General features: G+C 36.9%; 1 protein-coding gene across 2 annotated transcripts in view; it reads right to left on the reverse strand.

Moving 5' to 3' along the window:
* LOC122639508 (nuclear-pore anchor) overlaps positions 1–4,882 on the reverse strand; it is a 113,243-nt gene extending 108,361 nt beyond the window's left edge. For both annotated transcript variants that reach the window (XM_043832373.1, XM_043832372.1), the window contains exons 1-2: positions 4,459–4,882; positions 4,225–4,371 (exon numbers count right to left, since the gene is read on the reverse strand). In XM_043832373.1, coding sequence (XP_043688308.1) covers positions 4,225–4,371; positions 4,459–4,764 — 453 coding nt within the window. In that variant the 5' untranslated portion in view covers positions 4,765–4,882. The remainder of the gene's footprint in view (positions 1–4,224; positions 4,372–4,458) is intronic.
* Between the last annotated feature and the right edge of the window lie 7,886 nt (positions 4,883–12,768).

Here is a 12,768-nt window from a genome sequence, read left to right on the forward strand (position 1 = left end):
AGGTCAAGTTTTCCGAGATCTCGACGAGAGTGCATTTTTTTTTATGTTTCGGTGGGCATATGGCAGTAGTTGGCTCCGAAACTTTAAGGTAAGCTTGTTTTAGGCTTAATAAACATATTTAAAGGTTCAAATTGAAAAGAAAAAAAAACACTCAATTCTTAACTCCCAAGTCCCAACAATACAATACTATGACTCTATGAGTAATGAGGAAGTCGAGATTCTCGAAATATTCGAAATCTCGTTTGAGATTTTCGAGATTTGACATTTTTGTGTTTCGTATGCTATCTTGTCTCGACTAGCTCGAGTTTACCGAGATTTTCGACGGCGAGATTTTGAACTATGATTTAAGCTTAATACTCCAAATAACTAATTTCGAAAAGAAACTAAACAAAAGAAGCCAATTTAAAAATGAAATATTACATAGTGCCACTCCTATAAATGTCAGACATAATAATAATAATAATAATAATAATAATAATAATAGTAATAGTAAAAGGTAAATTGAATCATAGTTGTCACGTCGTCCCGGCGATCCAAGTCAATGTAGGGGTGTCTAATCGATATGTCGACAAGTCACCCACGGTAACGGCGATCATGGCAACCATGTTTTATTATTTATTTTCTCTATTTTTAATGTCATTTAGTATGCTATAATATATACCCTATAACATCACAAATCAATATGAAATTGTACTACTAATCTATTATGGTTTAATTCATGAAAGTGTAACATCCATTAGTGTATATGAAATCATGGATTAGCCTATCAAATATAAAATACTTTGATATTAACACTAAATATGATAATAAAGTTGAAAAATCAAATGAATATGTGAATATGTGCTTGCAGCTGTTGGTGTTGCTTTACCCAAAAAAAAATTTGCTCTCCCCCTCTCTGTCTCTCAACTCTCCCCCTTTGTCTCTGTGTGTGTGTGTGGCTGTATGCAAGGGAAGAAGAAAGAAAGAAAAAAAAAAACCCTCTCTGTCGACTGTCTCTCTCTATCTCACTACTCTCTCCCTCTCTGTCTCTCTCTGCGTGTGTGTGTGTGGTCTCAACTCTGGACTGTGAGAGACTGAAAGTGGCCTGTGAATAACTGAATATTACCTATTAAAAAAAAAGGAGAAGAGGAGTCGTCGCCAGAAGTGAAGACGAAGAAGTGAGAAGAACTGAAAAAGCAATTTTTTTTCTCTCTCTCTCTCTCTGTCTCTCGTTGGAGTCGTTGCGTGGGTGTGTGCGTGAGTGAGTGAGAAGAAAAACTTGAAGAAGAACAACAACTGAAGGAGAGAGCTGCCGGAGGACTGGGAGGAGAAGAAGAACGAAATAAAAAAAAATAAACAATTACTTACTTGCTTGAAGAGGTTGCCGGAGCTGGGAGTACTCGCCGGAGCCAAGGAAGGAGGCCGAGAGTCGTTGGAGGGGTTCAAAGAAGTGAAGAACTGCGTCTCTCTCTATCTTACGACTCTCTCCTCTGTCTCTCTTTTCGATTTCTATTTCTCCCAAAGGAGTTAGGGTATAGTCAATAGTGTATTGTTTAATGTTTTTTAATTTTTTTTATGTTAACTTTTTAAGTTACACCTGCAATACACATTAAGGAAAAGGCATTATCTTTTAAATGGTCAAAAAAATTTAATTATTAAAAACTTAAGTTTTTATACACTGAAACAAGAATATCGCCAGATATGGTCATATAACGTGGTATGGCGTCCATAGCGGCGCCAAGGAGGCCATATCGGTCGATATTCTTGCATAACCCATATCGTTGGTCGATATGCACCCAACTCCAGCGATATGACGCCATGGCGGCACCATTGCGATACCATGACAACTATGCATTGAATACAGAGTAAGTATAGAAGCATAAAACTAATGAGTCATACTATGAAACTTTGGGAGAAGGTTATTGATGTAGATCACAAGTCCATATGTACCCGCAGGAACAAGCCCCAAAACCAGCCCAACAAGGTTGTGGATTCAACTGTTGTGAGAAGCAGCCTAGTTTGATGATGTGGCAAGTTGTTGTTGGTTCGATGGAGCATCACCTAAGGCAACCCCAGGCCAGAGAGAAGCATGAAGAAGACGGACAGAATTTTCAAAAAAACAAAAAAGTTATTGTTCACGTGAACAGTACCATGTATTCACATGAACAGTGATTTGGACTGATATGGACAGCTGGTGTGAAGATCTGATTTTATTCTGTTACTATTCTCTTATTAGTACCTAGTTACTAAATCTATTAGTTTCTATTTTAGTTATTCTTGCATGTAGCTGAACTATAAAGCCTAGTAGTTTCCAATTTTAGTTGCCTTCTATTTTAGTTAGGATTTAGTAGTTGTTATTTACTAAGTTTCTATTTTAGATTAATTCTTATTTTAGAACTTTCTATTTTCTAATGTAAGCTTGCCTAAGCTATTAAAAGGCCTCACATTGTATTGAAGAAACAGATTTTGGAGAAAAGAATTTTCAGGCCATGTTGCCATTGTGTATGGGAGAATATCCCTATTTCAACAGTTGGGATAGTTGTGGGTGAGAGACACAAGCTGAGAAAGCCATCCCCTACCCCCTTCTTCTTCTGTCTTCTCTATATCCTCTTCTTCTTCTTATCCTTTTTTTTTATGTTCTTCTTTCATATGTAAACAAGAAAAGAAAAAACAATAAAGTTTCAGTTATTCAATTTGTTATTCCTTATTGTGTTGATCTTGGCTGCAATCGATCTCCCGCTGGTTTCTCACTGGTTCGAGGTCTACTTTTGCCTTGGTTATTGAAGTCCGTCTGAGAAGAGAGACTCATATCTCAAAGAATCAATTTGGTTTTATGCCACGTAGATCCACAACAGAAGCTATCTATATACTGAGGAGGCTCACGGAAAGATGTAGAGCTAGCAAAAAGGATCTTCATATGGTCTTTATTGATCTGGAGAAAGTTTATGACAAAGTCCCAAAAGATTTAATCCTACATGTTCTTGCGAAGAGAGAGGTGTCGAGTAAATATATAGATGTAATTAAAGATATGTATGAGGGTGTGGTTACTAGTGTGAGATCTATGGGAGGCCAGGGCAAGGAATCTCCAATTACGGTTGAGTTACATCAAGGATCAGCCCTAAGCCATTATTTGTTTGCGTTTATCATGGATGAATTAACCAAGAACATCCTAGACGAGGTATCATGGTATATATTCTTCGCTGATGATATCGTTTTGGTTGATGAGATAAAAGCAGGGTTAACGCTAAGTTAGAGATGAGGAGATCAACCTTGAAAACAAGAAGCTTTAAGATTAGTAGATCAAAGACGGAGTATATGATGTGCAACTTCAATCACACTATGATGGCTGATGGAATGGTGAAATTGAGGAGAGAGAGATACCGCCAAGTGACTATTTCAGATATCTGGGGTCTATCATACACAAAGAAGGAGATATAGATGATGATGTTTCACAAAGAATTAAAGTGGGATGGATGAAATGGAGAGGTACGACCGGAGTATTGTGTGACCGACACATTCCTTTAAAGCTTAAAGGAAAGTTCTATAGGATTGTTGTCCAACCTGTTATGATATATGGGGCAGAATGTTAGGCAGTTAAGAAGTATCATATAGCCAAACTATGTGTTACAGAGGTGAGGATGTTAAAATGGATGTGTGGCAAAACTAGGAAGGATAAAGTGAGGAACGAACGTATTAGAGTTGATGTTGGAGTTGCCCCGATTAGTGACAAGCTTTGAGAATGTCGTTTGAGGTGGTTTGGCCATGTGCAACAAAGGCCTAGGGACACCCCAGTAAGGAGGAGTGATCAGATTCCGATTGAATGAACTAAAAGACCAAGGGGCAGGCCTAAAACGACCATAGTTGAAGTTATGAACAATGACATGCATAATCTAGCTCTTGTGTCAAGTATGACCTTAGATAGAGCCTATTAGGCAAGGATCCACATTGTTGACACCATATAGCTGAGATTTTCCTGATTTCCTAGGCTATCCTCTTTCCTCCTACTTAAATTTTTTTTCATTTTCTATCTCACTTTTCTTATCTCATTTCTTAATTTTTATTCTTCATTCCTCTTACTTTCTTTTCCATTTGTGAGGACCTCAATTTTCCTACTTTGCTTTGAAAGGATCCATGTAGCCGACCCCATTTAGTTGGGATAAGGCTGAGTTGTTGAGTTTTACATTGAATACAGAGTGAAAACAAAGAAGGAAACAATGATCAGAGAGAAACACAGCGATGACTTACAATCTTGTCCAGGTAGCTCTGAATGGTAGCATTCTTCTCACCAATCTCTATATCCTTCTGTTCCAATAATTCAAGTAACTGTCGCTTGGACTTATGAAGCTCAGAAACTTCAGTTGACAAACGTTCGATCTCTCCATCTTTAGCAATCTTTAATAAATGCAACGAGGGGAAAGTTTTATCAATGAAGAGAAAAAAGCAGATGGGTTTAACGAAAAATATAAATAAAGTTCTTACAGCTTTGAGATGCAGCTGGTGCTTCTCGGCCTGAACTTCGGCAAGCTCTGTGAGTCGTTGTTCGAGAACGGCGTTGAGTTGAGCATTTTGGGACTCGAGCTTGCCGAACTCAGCAGAGAGGGTAATGTATTTCTGCTCAAGGAGCGCACAGGTTTGCTCGGCAGTTATGGCAGAGGCATCGGCCTGAGCTTTTACGGTCTCGAGTTGGCGATGAAGGTCTCTGATGAAAGCATCAGCCTTCTCGGCCACCAGAGATGCATCGTGGGAACACCACTGAAACTCTTCGTCCGAGAGGAATAGCGGCATCGCATGCCCTAACTACCCAATCAGGGTTTGTGGAAAGGCAACAAATGGAGAAATCAAACCAGAAGGAGAAAAAAGATCGAATCGAGCGAGAGGGTCCTTAAGATGTTATGGACACTAGGGAAGTGTGGGAAGACAAATAGACGCAAAACGAAAGGTAGAAGGAATTTGAAGGGAGACGGAATTCTTTCGCAGCTCTCCTCTATATGCAAATCAGCAAATGATGGGTGAATGGTGATGTTGCAGCCTCACTGCTCGATCCGACAACCAAGCCCAGTGTGCTTTTGAATGGACTTGGACCTGAAAACGAAAGGACCACAAATTGGGCCGATTAATGGGCTTAAAGCCTGTAAATAACTTAATAAATGCCCAGTGACCTGCTCTCTCTCTCTCTCTCTCTCTCTCTCTCTGTCTCTATGTCTCTCTCTCCAGAGTAATGGTAATCAATATTCTATGGGAAAGGCTCATTGAGAAAGTGGCATAGAGGAGTGCACCAATGAAATGCAACGATACCGTTTCTTACGTAAAAAGCTAGCAATGTCATTTCATATGAGGAGGAGAGAAATACAGAGAGAGAGAGAGAGAGAGAGAGTGTATGTGTGTGTGTGTGAGTGCCCACTCCCTTGGTGGCATGGAGAACTTTTTTCCAATTATGTATTTGGGTAAGGGATTGTTGTCTGGTCGTGTAGCACATGCACCAGTGCGAGACCAATAAGAGTCCACATAGGGGCATCAACATAGATGAAATTTTTTATTTGGACAGTGACGGCACTTTCACGCACTCTTGTGTTTGGGCGGAGGAGCCACCCTTTAAGGACCCAACACATGTGACCCAATTTATATTAGAAGAGTTGCATAATAATGATCCATGTTCTGGTATACTTAGTTTCATAATTGATCTATATTGTTCTTAGAAAATGAAACTGCTTACAATTCAAAAAAACATACTTTTTATGTAATAAGTTTGACCGATCAAGTGGTTGTATTCTTAGTTGAGATTGTTTGTATTATGTAAAGCACAAAACCAGTCTTTCAACAAATTTAAGGCCGCTTAAATCTGTTTTTATTGATAGAGCTATGTTCTAGTAAATCCTTATTTAGTGTGTGCAAAATGTAAATGTTGTTAAAAATCGCTCTGAAAAAATATAAATTTTTAGGCATCCAAACAAAAGATTATTTTGGAAATTGAGTTCTAAATCAAAATCTTAAAGACTGTTTGATGGCTGTAAGTATCTAATCCATATTCCATAAAGTTGTTTGTGAATGACCATTCTATGTATTAAAATCTAGGTTTTGCAAGGGAATGTTTTGTTTTATGATCCCAAATTATGGAAATTGGTGGATCATACATTTGGAATATAAGATTAGAATAATAATTTTAATTTTTCATAAATCTAAACATGGTAGTTGTTCAGATCATAAATTTGTATGTTATAGTGATTTGTGATTCAGGAAACTGTTTATGGCAGTCGTTGGAATCATAAACTTGTCTATTGTAGTGGTTGTGTTATCATGAATATACACTACAATTGTTTAAAATCATGAAAATGTTTGGTGTGATTGTGGAAAAACTCAATGAGGGTTTATTGCCACCAGGATCTTAGTTTGTGGAAAGGCAACCCTAGTCGAAACGTCGATTGTGGGTATATTTGGACTCATTTGTTCGACAATAGGATAAGGACCCCATCTAAGTCATCATGTGGGGGTTATTTCTACACCTCAACCAAGAAACCAGTTAAGGGTATATTTGGACCCTGTCCAAGTATATTTGAACCCCGTCTAAAATGTCAATGGAGTGATCTCTGATAGGGATCTTAGGACCCCCGTGTGATTCATCAACAGGGTGAACTCCTATTGGGACCGCGAGCCCCATTTGATTCGTCATTAGGGATTGCTTGGACAGTATTTGAAATGGATTGAGTCATTGGAAATAAATAAATAGATACATATAGGGCAAGAGATCTCTGCTTGGTCGCATGGTCTCTACACAAGCGTCTGGGCCAATTGGGGAGCACACCTAGGTATCTACCCAGGGGGCAGAGACGTCATTTCATGGTGCCCTGTGAGAGGGCGTAGGAAACACCACCAAGCAGAGATCTTTTTCCCATATATATATGTTTTGGATCTTTTCCCTTATTGGAATTGGTATTTGAAAATGATGTGGTTCATTTGGAAATGTATTTACGTTTTGGACAATTTCTCTTACTGGAATTGGTATTTGAAAATGATGTGGCTCATTGGAAACGTATGTATGTTTTGGACATTTTCCCTTATTGAAATTGGTATTTGAAAATGATGCGGATCCTTTCAAAATTTATATATGTTTTGGAATATTTTCCTTGTTGGGTATATGTAAATGATTGATGATTGGGTATTTGTTAACAATTTAAGTCTTTGGTTTTATGTGGATTTGTTTGGATCTTCTCTCTTGTGGGAATTGGGAATTTGTACATGGAATGAACCATTGGAAACATGTATACTTGTGAACAAGTTGAGACCCGTCCACTCATTGGAATTCTGAGTTTGGAACCATCCAATAGATATGAATTTTTGGAGTTTGACTAAGAATCTTCCATTTATGATTTTGTAATGTATTGATGAGTATTTTTTTTCATGGTATGTGGTTAGTTACTGACTGAATTAGTTTCGCTCACCCCATTGTTATTGAATTTTTTATATTGATGATTAAAACTTCCGAGAGTGTTTTAAGCTTTTGGGTTAGAGCATTGTGTAGAGAATTTTTGTAGGTAATATTTTGAGATAGAAGTAGAAGAAGTTTGAATTTTTTGGAAGCCAATATTTGTTGTATATTCTTGGAAACATTATAATTTTTATATGCTTGAGGATGAGCATATAACTTAAACTAGCTTTAGATGGCTTCGGTTGATCCTATGCCCTACTTAGTTATTGGGGTTTGACACAAGCAACTGGGTAGCGTTTGTTTTCCCTATATATTCAGGGAGAGGGTTGTAGCGCCCCCAAATTCAAGTAAGATATGGGTGCAGGCTCTCACATGCCACCATTAAATAAAGGTGTAAATTTATCTTCAATTCCTTCTTTTCTGAAACACTATTCTATTGTGGTGTTCCTAGTGCAGTCAACTATAATAAGATACCATTTTCCTGTAAGTGGTCATCAAACTCATCTAATATGTATTCACCACCTCGATCTGATCTGAGGCATTTGATATATCTACTTAACTGGTTTTCAATATTGGCTTAGAACTCTTTAAGCTTTTCAAAGGTTTTCGATTTTCGATGCATTAGGTAAATGTATTCATACCGTGAATAGTCATCAATGAATGTGACGAAAAAATAATATCCATTCCTAGCTTGGACATTTAATGGCCCACATACATCTGAGTGTATGAGATCCAATGTACCTTCAACTCTAATTCCCTTGTTCGGGAATGGTTTCTTGGCCATTTTTCCTTGTAGACAAGATTCATAGGTTGGACTTCAAGAATTTCAAGAGATACATCTTTTACCAATCTATTAATCATGTTCACACCAATGTGGACTAACTAAGATGCCAAAGATAGGTATGGTTCTTAGAAAATCGCTTTTGTTTCGTTGCACTAACAGTCATACTGAAAGTATTGGATTCATTCAAGACAGATTTAAGGCAATATAAATCATTCATTCTATATCCGGAGGCAACAAACTTGCCTTTATAAAAAGATATTTAAACTATCATCAAAATGTCATAGTATAACCTTCATCAATGAGTCTTGAAATAGAAATAAAAAAACCTACTAAATTCAGGTATGTAATAACAATTATTTAATTTAAAATTTTCAGTATGATTAAAACAAATAGTAAAATTGCCGATTGAGATAATGTCAACCTCATTTCCAGTTCCAACTCTCAAGGTGATCTCATTCCTTCTTGTCCTTCTGGTTTCTTGAAATCCCTGCAACATATTGCAGACATGTGAGGTGGACCCATAGTCCACACACCACAAGTCAGTTGGTTATACCAACAAATAAGATTCAGTCAACACAAAGGATGAAAAAATACTTGATTCTGTCTTGTCTACCTTGTTAGCCTTGTCATTCTTCAAAGAGGCAAGGTATTCATGGCAGTTCCTCTTCCAGTGATCTGTCTTGCTGCAAAAGAAATAATTTCCTTTAGCAGTTTTGCCTTCTATTTTTTTTTGAACTCCTCCCTCTTTACTCACTAGGGGTCTTACCTTTACCCTTATTTTTCTTGTTCTTCCTCTTCTTCTTATGTTTGGAAGACTGAGACTCTTCTCAATGACACGAGCCATTGCCTTGCTTGCACCTTCTGTTTTTGTAAGCATATTGGTTAACTCAGAAATGGTGTTCACTGTCACCATATTCATGTGATAATTCATAATAAACAAAGTGTAATAGTCTGGCGGTGTGGCAAAAATGATCTCAATTTTAAAGTTCAAAGACCGATCCATAAACCTCTAATTCCTGGAAGTATTTATTCATTCTCATCATATGATCCAAGATAGATGTGGACTCAGTCATTTTAGTAGAGAACAAAGTAGAGGAGATTTTCTTACAAGCAAGACAATCATGCTTTCAAAGTCATCAAATGCACTTTGAATAATCTTGTCAACAGAACTAAGGATATACCCCGTGGCCAAAGCATCATTTTTCCTTAAAAGTTTCCCAAGCTTTATGATCATCACCATCAATAGTTTGAGGCAGAGGGGGTCTAGTAGTCTCAATAACTGACAAAATCTTTTATGCTCTCAACATAAGCAAAAACCTTTATTCCATTCAAGGTAGTTGTTGGGTCTGGTCAGCTTATTATCGTTAAGAAGTGAAGTGAGGGCAGCGTTGTGTGTCATATTGGAAATACTTAAGGTATCTACATAAGATGTACAAGTAATTAATACAATAATCACAACCATTGAAATAAACAATAAGGAACATATGCAACAAATCAATGGTTCTACACCTTTCCAACATCCCTCTCAGTTGGATAAGTGTGTCAGAGTCATCTAAGCCCTTGATGTGTAGAGCTTAGCCAGTTGGAATTCACTTAATACATCCTTAGATGATTGCCAGCTTAGCCTGTCGGAGTTCACTACACTCATGTCAAGCACTTATTTATCACTAGAAACAGATCATGGCTTTGGGACAGTATCCACATTCAGGAGCATGCCCTACCCACCATGTCCATATCTTATCTCATAGGAGATGGGATAAAGCAACTCACTTATTCAATCCTAAGGTTAGCCTATCAGAGTTCCCCAGAGTCTGCAAAGCAGTCTTTATCCCATCGTGATAGGAGGCCACAGGATCCTTACCGTTAAAAGTTCCCGTTATGCACTTGGTTTTAATGTCGAAGACAATGCAGGTATTTAACACATTAAACGCATTACTTCAAGTTACTCTTAACCACTATACATCTAATGTATCAAGTAAAGCGCATAAAATAAACGAATGCATAAGACATAGCATGCATCCACATAAAATATGGTATGGTCATGAGATCCTCCATTGAGTCTTGTTCAACTTGATCGTACCATCCAAGCTCTCACTGAATGCGGCATACTACGGTATATGTCACATCTCCACCATGCTCCAATGTAAGTATATCGCATGTGCTTCTTACTTATTACATCTCAAAAATTATATCCTAATTTACATGACATGAAATTTAAAGGAATGAATTATAATTACTTATAACCTTTGAGAATACCAATCCTCTCCATTTAGGATTGCCCAAGGAGGGATACATGTCTTTAAATGGGAGTATTAGAGGAGAAAAAGAATAATGCAATAAACACACATCACATTCAATCCCATGACCATTCTATGCTGCAACACAAAGCATAGCATTGCCTAATAATTAACACTTAATACATTAAACAAAAATATTAATTTCATTGTCATATTCATCATGTACATGCCAAATTAGGGTTTCAAATGGTATTTAGGACATTTCAACACTTCAAAATGATTCCCACGATTAAGCACTTTTAATCAATATTAAAATGATATTCTTTTGATTTCATTTAGTCAATAGGGGCATATTCATCATTTAGATCTCATCTAAATACCCCTTAGGGTAAGTAAGGGTAATATGGTAATTTCACATGATCAAAAATTTTTTATCATTTAAAAAATGGTGCAACCCCTAATGAGATACAATTCCCAAAATCCAAACCCACATGACATTCCAATAACCCATATCTGAATTGGTTAATACCCAAATCGGGTTTGGGTTGCCTCATACCCCCAACCGAATTGGGTTTGTCCCATTTCCATGTCAATAAATTTGTTTATCATCAACAATTAATAATGCCACAAGGAATATTGGGTTTCTACTTCAAAAGTCCAAGCCTTAATAAACAAGGAAAGTGCAATAAATCAAATCTCGATCGAGTTTAAATTACTTGTCAATCGTATTGGAATCAAATCAAGAATTATAATGCCAATAGGAATCATGACTCTCACAATCCTAATACACTTACAACTCGAATAAACGAAACTTTGTATACTCTATTAATGGAAGATGAAGAACATCAATATGAAAGAAAAAAAATAAAATTGTAGAAAAATGAAGATGGAGCCCACACACAAGGTGGAACCACACAATATGATCATGGCCATAGTTAGCAAAAATGGGAACGACAAAAAAATGGAATCTTATGGTATAGGTTTTAAATGGTAAAAAATTGCAAACGGACGATCTAATAAAACGAAACCAACAAAACTGCATTATTCTCATATAAATTGGGAAATTTTTATTTTGAAATACATTTGCTAATTTCGGTGGCCGTGCATTGACCTTGAGTTGAAGATGATATCATAAAAAATATAACTCTTCGAGTCATCTTTACGTCGGTAAAAGAATTAGGCCGATTAGAGTACGGGAGAGAGAGATATGGTCAGTTAAGTGAACCATTGACCAACAAGTCCAAGGTCTTAAAAAACGTAAAAAAAAAATAGAAATGTGTTTAAAAAAGGAATGCTTATCGTTTACCCTTTTTTTTCCATATGGCAAAACGTATTTAAAACGGTAAAAAAACAAGAACATGTTAAAATGAAGTTTTAAACGTGTTTTTGCTAATAGAGATCAAGACAGCTGCTGCCATTGCCTAGCTGCCCAAAAGGCCTCACGGTTTTGGGGGGCAGCAACCTCTTTGAGCGTTACCCTCTGTCACCTTGTTCTCCTTCTCTATCGTCTCACTTTACGTTTCTGGTTTTTTCTCTTTACCCCTTTTTATTCTTTTATTTTTTTATAATTAAGTGCATTAATTGCACTCACCAATATTATTTTTTGGTCAAACCCTCACCAATATCACTCAAGGTCAATAGGGACCCAAATATGATATTCAGCATTGCTTAAAACGCAAGGTGAGGTAGCGCTTGCCATACACCGAATTCTTGTTCAATCGTCACAGTGACAGCCATACAGCCTCTCCTTTCTTTCCTCTTTACGGTTGTATCATGGGTAATTTGACTCGAGAGAAAAACAAAAGAAGGTTTGAAGATTATTTCTCTTGTTCTGAGCATATCATGGTGAATTGGCTGAGAGACTTAATTTTTCTATTAAATATTAACTCCCCGGTTCCATAGAACTGTTCACCATGGGATCATTGTTAAATCCATTTTTTTGATAATACTAACCAATAAAGCAATCATCAAAACCACTCAAGCTTCACTATTCATCTCATAAACAGTTCGTGAGACAGCCCCGCCTCTCTCTGTCTCTCTCTCTCTCCCTATTTTCAAAATGGGTTTTTGTCAAATGCCCATCTAAAAATGCCCATTTGTTCAAATGCCCCTTGAAATTTTTCTAATCCTAAATTCTTCCCCATTTCAATAAATTGTAGCATTTTAGTCCTGTTCGTTAATTTGGGATGTTGAATGTTAGTTTTAGGATATGTAATGACCAAAATGCCCTTGTAATAAAAACCAATAAAAATTGAAATATAAAATGACCAAATTGCCCTCGTCTTCCCCAAATGGTTTAGGGTTTGAAACTGAAAATCAAACCCTAAACCATTTGGAGAGAAGAT

This window comes from Telopea speciosissima, chromosome 9 (genome assembly GCF_018873765.1).
Source record: "Telopea speciosissima isolate NSW1024214 ecotype Mountain lineage chromosome 9, Tspe_v1, whole genome shotgun sequence".
Lineage (NCBI taxonomy): Eukaryota > Viridiplantae > Streptophyta > Magnoliopsida > Proteales > Proteaceae > Telopea > Telopea speciosissima.